This window comes from Lates calcarifer, linkage group LG3 (assembly GCF_001640805.2).
Source record: "Lates calcarifer isolate ASB-BC8 linkage group LG3, TLL_Latcal_v3, whole genome shotgun sequence".
Taxonomy (NCBI): domain Eukaryota; kingdom Metazoa; phylum Chordata; class Actinopteri; family Centropomidae; genus Lates; species Lates calcarifer.
Genome location: NC_066835.1, coordinates 5710613 through 5730664, shown reverse-complemented (window position 1 = coordinate 5730664; position 20052 = coordinate 5710613). Strand labels below are relative to the sequence as shown.

The following is a 20052-nucleotide window of genomic DNA, read 5'->3' as shown; positions in this document are numbered from 1 at the left end:
TGGGACATTTGATTATGGCATGCTAGTTATGTTTGTTTTCAAGCCTTTATTCCGCAGAGAACATTTACATTTTAGGCATCTATCCAATGTTCCTTTCCACAGAGAGGCATGATGAGTGAAGACGTAAGGTTCCAGCAACTTGCTCAAGGACATTTTGATAGGAAACATGGCTGCTACTGGGATGAAACCCTCTATTAAGAGTACAATCCCTCTACCCAGTAGGCTACCCTGCTATTTTCAAATTACTGTCTAAGCCTCTCATGTTATACTGAAAAAACCTGGCAACAGTTTGTTCCTTCAATTATCATGTGTTTGAACAAACACGTGCATGCATATAAACAAAAACATATATACACTGTGTGTGTGTGTGTATGTATACCTGTTGGACGTCCTGCTGAAAGACACACAGCTGCAGACGTTGGTGCAGCCGTACTTTGCGGTGCTGCCAGATGTTTTCCAGCTGTCTCTGGTGGTGTAGCACTTCGTGTATGATGTCCAGGACGTGGTGCACCGCTTTTGAGTAGTTCGCTGATGCTGTCAGTGAATCGGCACTGCCTGGGGTCAAAGGTCGCTGCAGTTTGTCCAACAGGGCTTTGCCATCTTGGCTCACCTGAGGTTAGAAAATTGATTGCAGTTTTTATTTACAGCAACTACACAGATGCACAGTGGTAAAAGGTATTTGACTTGACCTAAAAATATAAAGATAAGACAGTCAATCCGGAAAGAAATTCTTGTGCCAGACATAACTCTAAATGCAGTAAAGAACAAGAGACTCTTACAAGTGAAAAAAATAAAATAAAGAATAACATAAAGTAAAATAAAATATAACATATAAAGTATACATATAATATACATACAATGTATAAACAATAGATGTAACATACATAGGAATGTTACTTTCAGTGACATTGAAAATAAAACATAATACAATCAGCCAGCAAACTGAATGGATGAGTGCCTGAGAAGCACACACTTCTGATGCTATATTTAGAAACTCAAACAAAGAAATGATAATAGAAAATGCCACAAAGGAAGAATTAGTGAGAAATGCAATAAGAAGCTATCTCTTGCACCTCAAATAGATTTTATTTTGACTCAATGCAATATGAAGATGCATTTTTCAGAGACTGTGAAAGTAAATTTTATTTTTTCATTTTAAAAGTTTGTTTTCCACTAACAGAGAGAGGTTTCCACAGTTACTGACCGTGAATTGCATTTTAATAATACTCTCAGAAATGTTTTGATCCTTATATAATGTAAGGATATTGCTGCAAGTGTTCCATGTTTCAGTAACTCAGGTTGTGACATGAATTTTGGGGCATTGCTGCACTATGCTACGGACACATGTTGACTTAATCCTTCCACACATTTTATATCTATAGAAAGTATTAAGTGTGATGTTACCTCAGAGTAGGCGGCAGTGATGTGTTCGTACAGGCCTTGGTGATGGTGAATGGCGTCTTCAAGGTCTTGCAGCTCGGAGGGCAAATCCACCTCCCCGCACGCCTTACACCATGAGTCCACGTTACTCATGTACTGGAAGGGGGGAAGACACGGTTAATAAAATTCACACAAACTGCCACTCAGATGTAAAGCAGTTCGCACGAGACACGGCATGAGGCAGCAGTGCTGTATACATCCATGTGCTTTTCCCAGGAGTCATATGTTAGTCAGACATACCACACTGCACACGAAAACAGCCTGAGGAGCATTTTCTTTACTATAACTGGGCTTTAACATGAAGGAATGTCTGTCTGTATGGCTATGAGCTCTCTTAAGACTATTTCAGAAGAATTATCTATGGCTGAATGCACTGTTCATTGGCCTGTGGTGACTTCCTAGAACTTTCTTTCTTCCTAGAACTTTTCTTATCCCCCCTGTGGGTGGAAAAGGAAAACAATCAGTGAGTCTGGGCTCAAAGAAATATCAAAAAGTTCATCTCATTATTGCTTTTTAAACATCTCTCCCATGATAACTGGAATATGATACAGGAGTAGAACAAAGCTTTAAAACAAGCTTCTCTCTATGTGTGGAGGAGAAAAAGTCTGGGGTGAAACCTCTGGAAAAAAAAAAAAAAAGCTGTTCCTATTTCCGCTCACAAACATGAAAGGCTGGTCTGATGACGGCAATATTCCAGGTCGGAAAAGTCGTACCACCCATGTTCCCTTGTTGGGATTCTGTGCTTTTTCAGGCCATGAATTATTCCATAGTGGCCCGACTAATGAGCACAGACAGAAATAACAGCAGATAACAAATGCTTTACTTATACTGTGCATATGTTTATGTAAATATATGTTAATGTAATGCATATGCCTTTAAAGATTTCATGAATCCAAATGGATATATCTTGCAATTCAGAAAGGGTGTGCATGTGTGCCCATAAGCATCCATTAGAATAGTGAGGGTCAACACCTCAGCAGAGGTACATCCCTGTGAGTTTTACTGCTATCCACTTCGCACCAAGCCTGACTGGGGAAATGCGCTTATTCACTTTCTCTCCAAGAGTTAGATGAGATTGAGATTGATACTGCTGTCAGACTTGACAGTGTTATCAATCTTCTTATTTAACTCTCAGCAAGAAAGCAAATAAATTCAATGTCAAATCAATATAAGAGCTAAGTGAGTTGTGTTTAATTAGTAAAACTAAAATACAAGGGAGATGTTTAAGGGCAGTTACAAAGAATTGTACTGTTTTCGTCAGTAGTTTTGTACATATGCAGTACACAGACAACAATTGAGAGCACGGCTCTTGCATATCTCAGATTACTTTCATTGTTCTTGAGGTAAACATGAGATAAAACACACTGCTGTCTAAAAAGAGGATGATTTGTTTCTGATTAGATTTTCCTTAAGATTTTAATATGGTTAATACTGACAATGATAAGACAGGTGCGTGACAGTCTCTTTGCATATGTAAGTGTAATGTACTGTGATTTCAAAATAAGATCTTTGTAACATATTGCACGCTTGGCTGGAAATTCTTGATTATTTTCACCGGAAAACAAACATCTGCGAAGAGCTAAAACGACTGAGAGATGATTCATCAGTGAGTGAGTTTTGATTATTGATTCATTGTTTGATTCATTGTTTAAAGGGAGGATGTCAAAAAAATTGCTAGTTCCAGCCTCTCCAGTGAGAAGATTTCCTGCACTGTCTTATATGTTAGTAAACTGAATACTTGGGTTAGAGCAGTTATTCAAACAAACACAGAAATTTGAAAATGTCACTTTGGGTTCAGGGGGACTTGTGATAGACATTTTTTATGAAATGGATAGGATAATTTATGAGATTCTATCTTTGTCAATTAATCAATTAATTGATAATTATCATAATCTTTAGTTGGAGCCCTACATCTGTGTTAGCACATTTGTGTTAAACTCACCTGATCACATTTCTGGTGGAAGCTGGCAGACATCTCCAGCAGCGTGCTGCGTTCATCCAGTGCTGCGGCAAAGGCTTTCCACTCCTGTTCCAGCTGGCCTGAGATCTGCTTGATCTGTTGGGAGGCGTAATGTCCCGACTCCAGCAGCCGGTTTCCAACTGACATGATGCGGTTGATATTCACGTACACATTCTGTGCAGGAGATAGAGAGAAGGGGAGAGAGAGTTGAACTGAGGGTTGTGGATAAATTAAGCACCAGTCAGTGGGTGATAATGAATTCAAAAAGAGGAGATTTGGAAAGAAAAATCAGACAGAGGAGGTAAGAGGCTTGAGGAAAGGATGAAATTGAACACTGCAAGTAAAAGAGAAGGAGAGAGTGAGGCAAGGGGCTATGGGGCTGTCGCCATCGTTTCTCATCCACTGACAGAAACTCTAGCAGCTAGATTGATTCCTCGTCTCAACAGTTTCATAATAGTTACGTAAGGCTGGCTGTGGATAAAGAATAGGATTACTTAATACTTGGTTGTGCTGCTGCTAACACGCAGAAAATGTGCGAATGCACACAAGCAGAGGCAGCTCCAAACAAACACTGAAACACAGTACTAGAGGTTGATGCTAAGTGCAATAACTATATGATTATACAGTGCAGGGCATGGACTTGATAGTCCAAGTGGGCGGAAACGCATTACCACCTGCTGAGAATCAGTGTGTGCGTTTAGTGCGTGTGCGTCTTACCATGCAGTTCATAGCGAAGTGGTTGTGCTGGGTTTGCAGCTCTATGGCGTGGGGGTGGTTGTTGCCAATCTCTGTGTAGCCTGCCAGGAACAAACCCTTGTTGTGCATGATCCAGTCAAACATCTGAAGCACGGGGATGACAGAGGAGACAGACAAACACACAGAGAGAGGAAAAAAAGGTGAGCCAACCCAATGAAAACACATACACACAAAGTACGGGTGCACCATTAACTTTCACAGATCATTGCAAGAGCAGGTAAAAACAAACAGCTGGCACTTAGCTGTGTGGATAAACCCGTGTGTGTTTATGTACTGCTGCAGTGTTCTCATAGTTGTCATCTTTCCAGGCCAGAATACAGAGAAATGGACTGCCTCGATTACGAGTATCCTCTCAGGCTCTCCTAGAGAACAACTCGTGGCCTATGGTGTCCTAGCAACAAGCTCCTACTACTGCAGTGTATCCAAGACTGCAGCTCTCTCTGTTGCTGCAACCTGCTATTTTATTCTACTCACTCAAACATGGATCTCTGAATTTCTCTGCCTGTCTCCTCCTGCTTTGTGCTGCACCTGTCATCACCTGAACTGCCTGGGTGGCAGCCAGAGTAGGTGGCTGTCTACCTGCATATGCTACCCTCCACCTAAGTACGCGGTGGAGGGTAAAGCCATTTAGTTTTTATCTCCTGTTTTGTTTGTGACATTAAGTTTAAGCCACCGTTTAACAGCCAAAATCAAAAGGACATGAATTCATACAGTGCATAAATCAATGCTTCTCTGTGGGTGTAATTAAGTTTTTGCTACTATTGGCAGTTGTCTGCCCTACAGTGATCACCAGCTGTGGTTATAGATTACCACTAGACCACTGCTCACGCTGAACGACACCCCCTGCTCCCTTCATCCACCGACCTTCTCTGCGTCCTGCTCGAACAGGCGGAGCTGGAAGCACTGGTCCAGCTGGAGCTTTCGGACGTGCCAGGCCTGGTGGAGGTGCTGTCGAGTGGAGTGCAGCTTGTCCAGCAGCTGGGTGATCCGTGGCACCAGGCCCTGGGTATCGGCGTTGCAGACCCCGGCACTGCTACTGCTGCTGCCGCCGCTGCCGCCGCTGCTGCCGTTGCGGTTGGAGAAGGACTCGCTGCTCTGAATGCGCTGCAGCAACCTGGAGGTGGATTTAACATGTGGTTTAGTGTCGGGGCTGAATTACCCTTATTTGTGTTCTGCTTTAATTGTTTCAATGTATTTTCTCTCACTTAACAGCATAGATAGATATCACATCAATAGAAGTGAGATACAATAAATAACTATTCGGTTCATAATGTTACATTTAAAGTGATTAGATTCTTGTGAACTCTTACAAAGATGTTGATGTTATGCTTAGATTCAAGCATGAAGATCATGTGACTTGGGGGCGCAAACAGGCTCTTTATTGTTTGTTTTGCTGTATATAGATGAACTTTTTGACATTATGCACATTCTTAGTGTTGGACACTGATTGGTCACCGCAATTAATCCTAGTGTCTTGGAATTGTTTCATGTTTTGTCATTTTACATTGTTTTCATGCATGTGAATGAACAGTTTGGGTGTTTTTTCTTGTGTTTGTTGATGTGACAAAGTATTTTAAAGTGAACTGAATTAACATTTAACACATTTAACCTTTCAGTTGGCATTATTCAGAACAACTTCCAATGAGTGCACCAAAGATTTAAGAGTCATTTACACAAGAGATCGCAGATATAAAACATGCACAGGGCTGGGTATCAATAGTTTTTGCATGATTGTAAAACAGTAGTCAATGTGATGGGCAACAGACCTCATCGATAGGAAAACATTTGAGAGAAGGTGGTGTAAGTTTCCCATCTTTGCACTACTGTTCTTCAGTCATAAGTGCAGAAAAGCTCAGTGTCTGCTTACCTCTGTCCCTCAGTGTCCAGCTCCTCTATTGGGGCTTTTATGACTTTCTTCTTCAGTGTGGCATGCTCCTCTATCATCCTCCTGGCTCCCTCCAGGTCTTGAGGAAAATCTTTCCTTGACACAGTTTCCTGCATCTCCTCTAGTCGGGCCAGCATCTGGGTGGCGTGACCAGAGAACTCCTCGAACGCCACACGCACCTGAACAAAAACACATCATAAAATCTGAGTTAGGCTAATAGTTTGGTTTTTCTTTCTGTTTTTTGTTATTTCATAAATTCAGCCAAATTCAGTCACTTAGTTTCCTGTCGTGTCCTTTACTTATTGACTATGGTTCTTCTGGATCTGAATGTCACTGGGGATTACAGGGATTTAAGGATAGATTTACACATCAGGTAGACAGCCTGAAGTATAGTCTTGACTGACATGTGTGGGCTATCTGACCTCTATCCACTCTTCGTGGTTGTAGTCCAGACTGCCATCAAAGTCCGCCGTCAGTTGGGAGGGGTCCACGACCTTTGTTAGACCCTCTAATGACACCATGGTGGTCTAAAGGAAGAAAAGTGGTAAAATATTAAAGAGAGGGAAAAGGGACTTGGATGGATTTTAGTTCAGCCAGTTTGCCAGTGCAAAATTCTTGTAATCTCTCCTCCCCTCCCCGCTGTGGTTCTTTGTTGCCTTCTTGTGCTGTTGAAAATGTTGTTATTTAGAGAAGACACGACCAACCCCCAAGTTCCCAAAAACTAGCAACACAGATTTTTTTTTTAATGACAGCAGAGCTGCAGGGATGTGATTTTTAACTGAGGCCGTGTAATTATTCACTTAATACATCAATGGCATGACATTAATGAATTTTATCCTCTTCATTCTGACAATTCAGCACAGCTTCAATGCACTACAAAAATTAGAAGGGAGCTACCAATATATACTTATGTTCTGTATTACCAACCATACATCCCTTGTGCACATTGCAAACTCAGAATTAAACACTTAAAACCTGCACAGTTTTTCTTTGATCACCTCTGGGTGTCCTTCACTTTGCCATGAAATGAAATACAAATTTTCTCCACACAACTATTGCATATTACAATATCAATTTCAGAGATAGAGTGAGGAAATATCTCCCTGTTTCAGTGCCTCTGTGTTTCTGCTAAGCCACCTCCGCACAACACCCCCACACACATGGCCAGAGATGGATTGAGAGAGAACGATAGCTAGATAGCTTTGTGTAGGCCAAACAATGCAGAGATGCACTGTTGTCCTTGGGTAAAAAAGCACAGTGGCTCTTGCCAGGGGAAAATACTGATACCACGTTGTCAGCTATTGTTGTTCAAGTTAATTGATTTGTACTCTGTTGAATGGTGAAAGAGGGAGAATTTGTCAGGGCAGTTTGGGGAGCGTTTTTCTCCCACAGAACCACGCAATTTATCAACAAACGAAATTGAGGTTGCAGTTGGCTCTCATGCGCTTCGGCTCACTGCCTCTTTTCTTTCTGTCTCAATTCAACAGGAAGGGAGGGTGAGAGGATGGAGAGAGACATGTCCTACCTCTGGTTTTCATTTTTCAAAGCAAGGGGAAAATCCTTGATGCACACGCGAAGACAAACACACACGCGCGCAGCAGTAACACTCAATAATGTACATGCTGGGGGCTGATTAGTGGTGAGAATGGTGGACGTAGTGGGCCAGTTTATTCAGCCGTTGGAAATTTTGTACACATACGCATGTATTCCCTGTAAACAGTCCTGTATAAAATGTACTTAACCAACACAAGATGAAAACTCTCTTCTTACAACCTTCAGAAATCTTAATAAATGTACAAACACACATGCAGCGCATCTAATCAATGGCCGTGTAGCACAGCAGGGCAGCTGGTGATAATTGTAACCTGCCCTGTGGCATCTGGCTATTCTTCCTATCAAATAATCAATATGGTGTCATCAGATTGCAGTGGACCTATGTGTGTATGGGCATGTGAGCAATCAAGAGAAATTTCCACAACAGCGCGTTCACTCACACAGCTACAGTCAGAGGCGAAGGGGCAAAAAAAATGTAACTCACAGCATCAGAAATGTACTGTACAGGAATCCAAGCACAATCTGTACAGAGATACAGGCCTCCACCTACATAACAATAAATGTGCTTATACTAACCCATGTTTCACCACTATGAATGAGAAGCTGATCATTATCATAGCAAGCAAGGTTCTTTAATGACGGATCAAATGGAAGGGTGGGAAATTGTTATCCAGTCCTCATTAGAGAACATTTACTAAACTGGCTTCAAATCAGACGAGGGAATCTTCGCTAACTTCAAAAGGAAAGCATGCACTGTTTAACCCATGCATTTGTATTTTCTTAGTGAGTACATAAGTGCATATTTTGGTGCCAGTTTATCACTATGAAACGGTCAGAGCGTAAAAAAAAAACAAGCCTGCTCTTGTGAATCTATCATTAAATTAGCTGTGGAAAATGTGTTCTAACACTTGACTGACAGCGTCGCAAACACTTGTCCTCGTGATTGGCTGTGTGCTGTTTTTGGGGTTGAATGTGATGAAATTTCTCCTCTGGTAGACAGCTGGCTGGTGATGTGTGCATCCCAAAGCAGCGGGGAGATGAAAATAATGAAATGTGCTGACAATGAACAGCTCAGGGCGGGGGGGGGGGGGGGGTACAGCGGTCGTTATCACAGCTCAGCTGACAGCAAATTGAGGGAAAATGGTTGACTTTTTTCTACTTTTCACAACACATTACTTGCAAAGTATAAAACTGGGACACTTAATTTCTCTATATCTGTGTGCTTTTAAATTTATTACAGCAAGCTAAAAATGTATTAAGTCTGCCCTTGAGCAGCATATAATTACATAACAACAGTCAAAAATATATAAATGTTAACTGCAAATCTCCTCTAGTCTGGCACTTTTAATTAATATAACTGTTTAAGTGTTGCTTCTGTCCATTTAACAGGTAAAAAACCACGTTTGCAACTTGTCAGGTGAAGGCAGCTGGTAAACTAGGCAGTCAAAGAGTGTTGATGACGTTACAATTATTTTTTGTTCTAAGAAAGGCAACAGTACACAGTAGAGAACCAGACGGTTTTCCGCCATCTCACCTCAAATTCGAACTTGGAGCTGCCAAAGTTGGTCCTCTGCTTCTGCCAGAAGTTGTCTGGTTTAATGATGAGGGCGACGTGGATGCAGGATGGAAACGACTCCTGCAGGATCTTCAGCAGAGGCTTGATGCTGTCCCACTTGGAGCCGCGCATATCAACGATGACCGTGAAGCCATGTTTACACACCTCCTCGCTGGGAATGGATCAGGATCGAGGTCGGCGAGAGTGGGAGGAATTAAAGAGAGGAGGAGAGGAGAGGGAGGAGGGGAGTGTGAGGGAGGGAGGGGCAGAGAGAGAGAGAGAGATTGGAGAGAGTATAATCCAGAGAGAGAGGAGACAGATGACAGGCGTGGGAAAGGATGAGAGAGGGATGATGGAGAGAGGAGAGAGACAGAGAAAGGAAAGAAGAGGGCGATGGAGATGAAACAGGAAAAAAAGAGGGAGAAAAGGAAAGAGAAATCAAAACAGTGAGATGACGCATTCTCTATACTGTGAGAAGCCTACGCAGCAAACACACCCACCCACGCACCCACACATACTCCCACACAAAAACCTGCGACGAATGACTCACAAATGTGTGCATAAGTATAAAAATACAAATCAGCACATTTGTGCATCAGCAACCTCATGTCCCTGTGGTGCTGTGTTCTGGCCGACATCATTATCACGTAACCTTACACACATACACACACATGAACTACATTCGCATACCTGCAACTAAAATCTGCCATAATCATAAAAAATACATTATTTTGTCTTCATGATTTGAGGAGCAAAACAATTCTACTGTTAGTTTAACATCATGTTGAATTTTACCGTGTATGTTTCCCACCATAACTACTTCTATAATTAACAAACCTGGACTGCTTCTTTACTTAAATAAATATTATGTAAACATCACTCTATCATTGCATCTCTAAATACCTCCATCCTTTTCCAAACCTTTCCCTCTTTCTGTAACAGCCTGTCAGTACATAACCAGTGTGCAGCAGTGTGCAGATGTTGCCTTTCCTAAAATAGAACACCTTTGGTCACCAAAACCACTCAGATAAAAGATTAAAATATGCAAAATATGACATGATGGCTGTGAGGTTTTGAATGCCAAAAGGACATAAAAAATGAGATTTACAGGCAATCTACTCACATTTTAAACCATACGGATGATAATGTGACTTAAAAGGAGATGAGAGTAGACGGACACACGATGGATGGATTAAGACGGATGGAGGGAGGAGGCGAGTGCCAGATTAAAGGAAAGTAAACAGAGAGGTAGAGAGGAAAGATGTTTTACCTGCAAGGTGAGGAGCTACTTGTCCACAGTAACTGCTGCTGCTGCTGCACTGCTTCAGCTACTGCGACACTTTGTTTTGCTTTCACACACACACACACACACTTGCTCGCTAGCTCGCTCCCTCGCTCACACACACCTCCTCACACATGCGCTCTCCGACTCTGTCTGTTTTAATCCCCCCCTCACTCCCTCCCCGCTGCCTTCTCTCCGTTGATCCCTCCTTCTATCGTTCATTTGTTTTCTGTTATACATCCCTCTCTCTCAGCTCAGGCTTTCCCCTCTCCGTCTCAGCATCTCATCACATCTCTAAAACTGATTTCTGGCAGCAAAGGAGCTGCAGCAAGCTAACTGGTCTTGAATTATTTCTCTCCCTGCTCCTCTCTGGCCCCTCACATGCTCATTTCAGCTCTCTCACGTGTTTGCTTACAGAGCCTCAGCCACTTGCTCCGGGTGTTCGCTTCACTTCAAGACTCTGCCTATCCTTCTCTTTAAAAGAAAAAGACAACACACACACTGTACTCACACGCACATCACAGAGCAAATGTCAATGAATGTGTAACCTGGGGATGCCAGCGAGGTAGGCGATCAGTCTCCTCAGGTCGTCCGTTCGTATTCTGTCATGGTTGCTGCGTGATGGAAACGTTAACACTGGACCGCCGCGTCTGTCTCTGCCACCTGAGGCGACACATGCACATGCACGCACACACACAGAGTAAGAACATGATCAGAAAATTTAGGTGTGTATTCATATTTATTTTGGCAGCAATGTTGTAATGCACAAAACTGTTAGTAAGATCTAACAGTTCACAGTGTTATTTTCAACAGCGGATGTCAAAGATCTATTTGACATTACCTGAGTGTTATATTTGTTTCACTAAATCAGCAAATATCTGACTGGAGTATAGTAGGTATCATAGTAATAAGTTAGCTGCTCCAATAAAAGTTGTTGAGCCTGCTAAATCAAACGCCCTTGGCAATAGATGTAGGATTGATTTGATTTAAAAACCCATTTAGAAACGCAAAACTAACGAGCAGTCCAATAATACACGGCAGATACTCAGAAACCATATCACAGAATGTTTTAGAAGAGATCAAATTTACCTAAATAACGTCTTCACAGACAGGAATGATTCAAGTCAAATTCACAATACAGCAACACACATCAGGAGTGTTACTGCATGTTGTTCTCTCCTACACATTTTTGTTCATACAAATTCTGTATATGAGAAGCTGCATTTTCTCCTGTTGCAATTTCAGTGTATCTGCTTACAAGAAAAAAACCTGACATCCTTTTTTAAAATCTGTGTTCATGTCTGAACACAACATAAACAAGATTAAGAGTCTATAGCCATGCTACCACTTTTGTGAAGCTGTGCATTGGCACAGCACTGCTTTGAGCTTGAATGGCAATGTTAGCATGACAACATGCTCACAGTGACAACACGATGATTTTTAGTTTGCCATGTCACTGTCTTAGTGTAACGTGTAGCATGCTAACATTTGCTACCTAGCACCAAACACAAAGTACAGCTAAGGCTGATAGTAGAAAGTCACTAATATTCATCATCTAGGGATCATGAATATCTGAAATATTTCAACAAAGACAGATTGCAGTTAAATTTTGTACAGTCTCGACTGAAGGACCAACCAAAAGACTGAAACTGCCATCCCTTGAACTACGCCACCCGCATGACTAAAAATGCTAAATATAACCAAATTATATAAAGATTTCCTTATTCCAAAAACACACAAGCTAAATGACTGGTTTCTGTACACCATATGCAGTTTTTGCATGTTTACAGAATTTCTGTCTTCGAGAGTCTCCTAGCCTGAATCCAAGCTCTTGAATATTATTTTGTCATTTTAATTGGTAGTTGGGTAACATTTAGTGTTTACAGTACATAGTCATGCGACTGAATTATGAATATCTGGTAGTATAATCATAATATTTTGCTCATAGTCCCTGACCAGTTGCAGAAGCAGAGGGCTGCTTCACTCACGTGGGAACTTGTAAACACAGGCTGACTGTGCTCAGCCCACAAATTAGTGAGTTCAGTCGGGTTGCTGTGCGCCCGTAGGCTCGACCCGGCTGCTCAGAGGAGAAAATCAAACGCTCACGTGGCAAACAGGCATACATGACTGAGGGCGAACATGGCCGATTTATTAAGGGGCCAGATCTGGGATAATAGGCTTAGCTCATTTACCCTCCTTTTCACCAGCGGTCCCTCCTCTGTCTCCCTCCCTCCTTCATTTCAAAGCCAATTACTCCACCAGCGACTACTACGGGATGCGGTAGCTGACAGTAAGTCATCTCCATAGCAACGTTGCCCTGTCTCTCCCTCTCTCAATTTCTGTCTGTTTGTCTGAGTCATCGTCCTCATCATTGTGTTTCTGCCTGTGACCTTTGCTGCTGCACACTCAAGGAGACCAAAGAAGAAAGTGCAAGTGGCGTACACAACCACACACACACAAATTAACACACATTTCACTTTGTTATTCCATTTGGTACTGGTGTGATCCACTGTATGAAGGTTTTTCCAACGCATCTGTATGCACATGATGCATGTAATGGTAATACACTTTCTCACACACACACACACGTGCACACCCGCATGCATGCACGCACGCACACACATGTACCTTTATACGTGCTGAATAATGTTTTTGTGTGTTGTACAAATAATCCTGCTGGATGTTCTTGGCAGTCCATATCTCCAGCTCGGCCTCCTGTGAGTTTTCCCTGGCACGACTTAAGCGTGTGTGTCTGTGTGTGAGTGTCAGTATGTGTGTGTGTCAGGCATGACTGAGCTTCCCTTGGAGGGAGCAAAGACACAGGCAGCTGTAGCTCTCTATTCTGTAGTCCTGCTGATACTGACTAAACAATGGACGTCTGTGTGCGTTAGAGTATGTATTATGTGTAGTCTGTGTGTGTATATGGGAGTGTGAACAAGGGTCCAGGGTTAAGTGTCTGGGGCTCAGTGTGACCCTGAGTTTTTGCAGGGATGGTGCACAGCTTATTATCATGTCCACACTGCCTTTGTGTGTGTGTGTGTGTGTGTGTGTGTGTGTGTGTGTGTGTGTGTGTGTGTGTGTGTGTGTGTGTGTGTGTGTGTGAGAGAGACAGACTGAGCGAGATGGAAGCTGCGCACGAAGCTGCGTATGTGTATAGTTTAGTACCTGGGAGCTGCATGTGTAAACTAAGGCCTCAACTTCATGTTTCATTAGCCTCATCAACTATGATCAGACAGCCGAGGTTGGCAGACTTGTGAGGCTAGACACACACACACACTCACATTCAAACACATAATCTTACCTGACAAAAAGCAACTTTTTCTTTGAGGATGGGAAGCACCTCCATTGCTCTCATCTCCTCATTTCTCCTGAAGCCTTCATAGAGAGAAAAGAAAGGGGAGAAGAAAAGAAGACAATGAGATTTGGATGAAGAATTAAAAAAAACATGTTTCTTTCCTGTCTGTTCTTTCCCAGTTGATCAACCATGACTTTTTTTCCCTTGACGGCAGATTATTTTGGACAGAGCATATTCTGTCCACTTGTAATCTAGAGATCTGCAGCATTTAAACACAGGGGATTGACTCCCATTTCAGATTGCTTGCATCATGAGGAAAATGTCTCTTTCACACACACACAGATATACCCCAACAGGAAGCACAGAGGCTGTGGTCGGAGAAACAGGAATGGTGAGACAAAGTGAGGCCAAATTCAGGGGAAGTTTGGGGAAAACAAAGAGCTGTTGTAGCTCTTGCTGTAACAGAGGTGAAATGGGGTAAAGCAACATTACACGCCATAGGCCACTTCAGTTCCCGTCAACTGGAGTTAAAGCTTAACACCATAAAATACTGAAGACATTAAAAGGATTCCCACATGGTGAGGAGCTGGTGGATTTTCACATCTACCAGTAAATGCTGAGTGGAGGAAAAAGCTATATCTATAAGGATTAACCAAAAGTCAACGTTAACAAGACTAAAGGTCTTTACACAATGGACTGGGGTTTTTTGTGCAATTTATTCGCACACCAATGTATTCTTTCAAACTGTTGTTTTTGTCATGAGTGCTTTTACACAGAATGTGGTTTGTTTGTTTTTTATCTGGTCATAAACCAGGACAGGACAATTGAATTTTTGACCTGATGATTGTACTAGAAGAAAAGTGAGGGGATCCCCAGAGTTATTCCAATTTATCTTGCAGGAATCAAGAATGTCTGCACCGAATTTCACTGCAATCCATCCGAAAATTCATTTCTCACACAACCACAAATGTCAGGGGAGCAGCAAAGTCATTAGGATTCATCTTCTGAGAAGAACAAATATCTCTACAAAATGGCAATCCATGGGCCAACTGACAAGCAGGCATTGGCATTCATAGAGCTAAAATTATTACCCCAATTACCCTATTTAAAAAACTTTCTTGCAGCTTTATAAATCCTGGGCATTGTCAACTGACAGCATGTTCTCAATTTAGAAATTGAGACATCTCAGTTTTCAAAATTTCCCTCCACCTTCTGTACAAACCGCAGTCAGAGGATTTTCTAAATGGCACTATTAGAGGCCAACAAGCTGTCAGCTGAGAAAAATGAATATAAATATAGTTACTTTACCCATTTCAACTCTGTTTGCCTTCTCTTAGACTACTAATCTGTGACATTTTCCTATAAATAAATGTCTGCTAGTACTTGCACATATTCAGTGATGAATCACACAATAGTGACTGAACCTTCAGTTGTTTCATAAAAGCTTTAACATTTTCTCAGCACTGGCTCTCTAATAACTGCGGCTCTTTCTTGGGAAAAATCCTCTGGCACGACAGACAAGCACTGATGTGTTTTACATACTGGTTTGTCTGGAATAAATGGAGGGAGAAGTGGACAGTTAGCATGAGAATTAATACAAAAAACCTCCCACAGCAATAACCTGAACTATAAACTATTACCCTATAACCGTCATGCTGGATCTCAAGGGTGTGATGGTGCCAAAAACTCCCTCCCCTTGCTGTGCTGTTAATATTCTGTCAGAAGTGAATGGATGGCTGTCAGGAGATATTCAATAAGTGAAAACCTGTTCAAACAACCCCTAAATATAGACACACACAATTCCCTAAAGTGATAAAACATCTCTGCTTTAGCACACACATACGCAGGTGGACAGAATGGACCCAGATTTTGTCCTTCAGACAGAGCAGAGGTCTGGTTTGTGTGACTGATGACCCAGACAAGTCACATTACCCAAGTGTCTCTTCTTCTTTTTGTTCTGTCTGAGTCCTACTGACTCTCTTGACTCTTTTTCATCCTCAGCTTTGCAAGAGCAAAAAATCCAAGCATGTTTAAGACAAATTAGAAAGAAGTGAGCTGCTCTCTGAGGTGCATTGGGTCAGTGTACATTAAAAACGCACAAGTCGATTCATGTGCTTGGAACTATTCAGCCAACACTGTAAGAGAAAGACAGAAAGCATGAAAGAACAGACATGAAGCTATCTAATTACTGTCTCTCTTTATATCATAGGTCAGCAGTGTCTTACAGTGTAGTGGTGAGCTAAGACACACACATACACACAAAGTGTTACCATGTGTTACATAACAGCATAATAAGTACAATGCAAAGGGGAGGAGTAACCTCTCTGTAGGCTTTTTACTATTGTTATGATGCAAGCCTGTACAGACACACACACACACCTCTCGGGCACTAGTAGTGAATTGTACTCCAGCCTCTGCTCTCAGCATGTTGCCACATTTATGACTGTATGCTAATGAGATGCTAATTCTTTTCCACCACCGGAGGAGATCGGTGAGAATCAGGACTTATCTCTATTTTTACTCCTTTTTCCTCCTCTCATTTGTCTCATGACATCCCTCAGGGTGCCACTAAAAACAAATTAGCATGATCAACTACATTTCCCACTGTGCTCCTGTAGAGAGTGAGCTTGTAGTTCTTTAGAGATGATGCATGAGAGGAGGCTGGTGCACACACAGAGCTCTCTTCAACTTATAATTATTTTCATTACTGAATCTAGCATTTTTGTAAAAAATTAAGTAATTAATTGTTTAATATGGAACAGGTCAGAAAAGAGCTGAAAATTAACATAAAAGATTCCCACAGACCAAGGCGATGCCTTCAAATTGTCTAACCCACAGTTCTACCAAAACTTTTTAATTTAGTATGATATGAAACAGAAAAAAAGCTCCACATCCTGACAACCAGATAATATGCAGCAATTTTTCATGATAAATGACTAAAAGGAATTAATGATTAGTAAAATAGTTGCCACTTAATCTACTAATCGCTGCATCTTCACACAGGCTACAAAAAATTGCTGGTTCCCCATGTCGCTGTTGTCATATCATATGAATATGTTCAGAAGTGTCTTTGTAGTAGCTGTGTATGTCAAACAATGCATACTAGAAACAAAATCCTGCACGCTGTCCATCACTTGAACTCATTTAATTAAGAAACTATTTTTAAATTTCTTATTAAATTACAAAAAACTGCTCACTAAACATTAGCTGTGTATAGCAGAGATACTTTTGCCATGGCTGTGTGAAGCTAAATGTGCACGCTGAGGAGTGTATTACAACATGCACACAAATGGGTAAGTCAGCATCTTTTTACCATGGAGTGATTCATCTTCTGAAGAAAGGACTATCTTTGATGTTGCCCACAAACCTTGCTGTCTGATTGGCTGACTGCCAATGAACAGGAAGATAATCAAAGGTCAATGGAAAACCTAATGTTGACAAGATGACAAGCAGAAAACCACTGTACAGGGAGAAAGAGAGCACACAGTGAGCACTTTGTGGCGCTGTGTGAATTCGCTACTGTATAGTAAAATTTAACGGCCACTGGATTAAGATCTGCCCAGACACACATCATCCTCTGTAAACCTCCAAAAAACACTGACACACTTTTAACCGACAAAACCTTTCCCTCCTTACCAACACCCTCTTTTTCCTCCTCTTTAACCACAGTCTGACTGGGTTCATGAGCATCTACATGGTATTTCATCTGGAAATATCTAAACATGACGACATATTTTCTATGACTAGCCTGACTATGAATACAATGGTAAACCTCTGAGGTATTTAACTGTTTTAAGTGTTTTTGTGTGGATTTTCTCTTTAACCAAATACAAAAGGTAAGTTTAGCCACACAGACACATCACTTCCCTGTGCTCTGCAGTGCTCTGGGACTGGAGAAAGTGGCACAGCAGCTAAATATAGAGTGGCCAGGTCACACCCACCCCTATACATACACACACACACATACAGGAACACATACACGGGAGGAGGGTGGGGTTTCTGGATGAATGATGAGCAAAAAAAATAAAGAAGTGGACAAGGAGGAGAGACACTACAAAAAAACTGTGAGATAATGAGACATTGTGTCATTGTGTCGTAACTAGGCCTGAGAGAGAAACAGAGTATGTGTGAGAGATGGGGGAGGGAATGAAGGGGACAGTAGAGAATGAGGGAGGGAAAGTGAGCAAGAGTCTGCAAAAAGGAAGGCAGAGTGGCAGCGGGTGGGAAGTGACAGGTGGACAGCCACACAGGGTGAGGGAAAGACATAGATGGTAATGATGTATGAACCAATCAGCCACAGTCAAACCTGTTGAACACAGAACTCATTTCATTCCCTTCTCATTTTCCTCTATTTTGTCTGTCTTTTGTGCGCTATGAATAATTGTAAAAACTATATTCACTTCCCACTGGTGAGACCGAAGGATGAGAAGGGAGGGTATAAAGCAGAAATAAGGGAAATTAACTAATAGTGCACACACCCCCAGACATGGTATTGTACCTGTCAGCTGGATGAGGGCGGAGCCGGTCTGGGCATACCGCCACTTGTGATTGGTTCCCCAGCAAGTCATGCTTGATAATTCTTCCACAGATTGTAAAAAATCCATAAATTGCTGTGGATTTGGCTTCATTTGCTGATGGAGAAACGTAGTCCGCTGCTGCCATCAGCTAATGATAGACTGACGGGCTGATGTGCTGAAGAGATCCCAATCCACTGTGGGCACAGTCGCAGCTAGCTGAGGCTAATCCTGGGATTCCTGAGGGGAGATATTCCAATCCAGCAGACGACCAAAACCACCCATTTTGGTGCTGTCTACATGTCCATATGGAAAAGCTGGTGCAAACATTTCCAAGCAGAAACACAGCTATGAGCGCAGACTGTTTCAGCACACAGTGTGAATGCACGGCATCGGTGTGCACCTCATGTGGGCATTAGGTGAGCTGCTAATCAGCCTGTCTGTTGGAAAGGCAGGTTCCTGGAGGTAATCCTCAATGTGTAGGAGGGGTAATGATTATAATATGCCTGCACTGCATTTATGCATCCTAAGAAGCTGCTTAGCATTGGGATAGAGTCTCCAGATTGATGGGGAAAACCCTTACAGTGCAGGAGAGGCTTGGATATAAAAACCATGCATCAAAATTTTTCATTCCCTGCTATCACTCCAGTGGAGCCACTCAGTGCCACACTGTGGTTGTACTGTAAAGCTTGCATATCTGTATGTGTCTAAATATACCAGTGTATAGAAACTTTAACCCAAAAAACATCATGAAGTGGAGTGAATACAATGAAAGCCCTGAGCTGCTGTCGTTGCTTGTAATTTTTTTTTTCTCAGTCCATTATCTCAAGGTCACAACTTCATTAACTTCTAGTGATTAAGACTTAATGGTCTTACTGTTAAGATATAAATAATGGTTTTATGGTGCTTGCTGTTATTTTTTTAAACTCTGTTAAACAATGTATTTCTGTTGTTGAGTAGAAATATCAGACATTGATCTGTTGTGATCATGATAAAATACCTCATTAACAGAACACAGCTTCCAATCTTGACTGGACCATTTAAGCTGCTTAGGTGACTATCTACACTTCAACTTACAGAACTGATAATGTCAGAGGGATAAACCATAGTTTATTACAGACAACTTTCTGCTGTAATTAATGGCACTGAGCGTATCTACCATGGACAGCACTCTAATAAATCTTTATGAGTTAAAACTGTAAAGAAGAAGATTATACTCACAAGTTAAGAAACATTACGGCTGATAAATAATGTTTATATCATGATGTTTATGATATCTTAAGAAAATTACATAAATGAATTAGTTTGGGGACCTGGCTTTAAAGCATATATATGATCACCATAAACATTTAATTTGCTATATGGGAAACATTTACTTCTAAGAACTTGCAGAAATGTCACTTGTTCATGATAAGATTTATTCTTTACGGCATTAAGAGAACGAGCCAAGATTTGCTCCACCAGGTACAGAGGAGTGGATAAAGTGGTATACTTTCTTAATACAATAAATAAGAAATCTTAATGGAAGTAGATGATAGGTAGCAGATCTTTTGGTAGACAGAACTCATAGTTACCATTTCTGGACTCTGGACAAGACAGTGTGTGTATGTTTTCACACTGATTATCTGATGTGTTAAAATGACATACTGAGGTTGAGATACTGAAATTAAAAAAATGTTTGCACCAAGAAATGTACAGTAACATTTGCCACACATAGACAATAAGTGGGAAGCCCACCCAAGTGAATCATGCCCACTGAGTAACTTTCTGTTTTGGATTTGTTCTGGGTGCTGTGTTGCATGAAGTTTAGA

At 41.5% G+C, this 20052-nt stretch overlaps 1 protein-coding gene and 1 long non-coding RNA gene across 2 annotated transcripts in view; both read right to left on the bottom strand.

Annotated features, from left to right (window-relative positions):
• Window positions 1–11118, bottom strand: part of LOC108900391 (triple functional domain protein-like) — a 40552-nt gene extending 29434 nt beyond the window's left edge. Inside the window, 9 exon segments of the mRNA XM_051065506.1 lie at window positions 380–610; window positions 1405–1536; window positions 3383–3574; window positions 4118–4240; window positions 5021–5270; window positions 6024–6220; window positions 6464–6568; window positions 9130–9322; window positions 10981–11118. Of these exon segments, the coding sequence (XP_050921463.1) occupies window positions 380–610; window positions 1405–1536; window positions 3383–3574; window positions 4118–4240; window positions 5021–5270; window positions 6024–6220; window positions 6464–6568; window positions 9130–9282 (1383 nt within the window). The 5' untranslated portion in view covers window positions 9283–9322; window positions 10981–11118.
• Window positions 11119–13456: 2338 nt separating this feature from the next.
• The window catches only part of LOC127139047 (uncharacterized), a 29676-nt gene continuing 23080 nt past the window's right edge, over window positions 13457–20052 (bottom strand). Inside the window, exon 3 of the long non-coding RNA XR_007808877.1 lies at window positions 13457–13807. This is a non-coding gene — a long non-coding RNA (uncharacterized LOC127139047). The remainder of the gene's footprint in view (window positions 13808–20052) is intronic.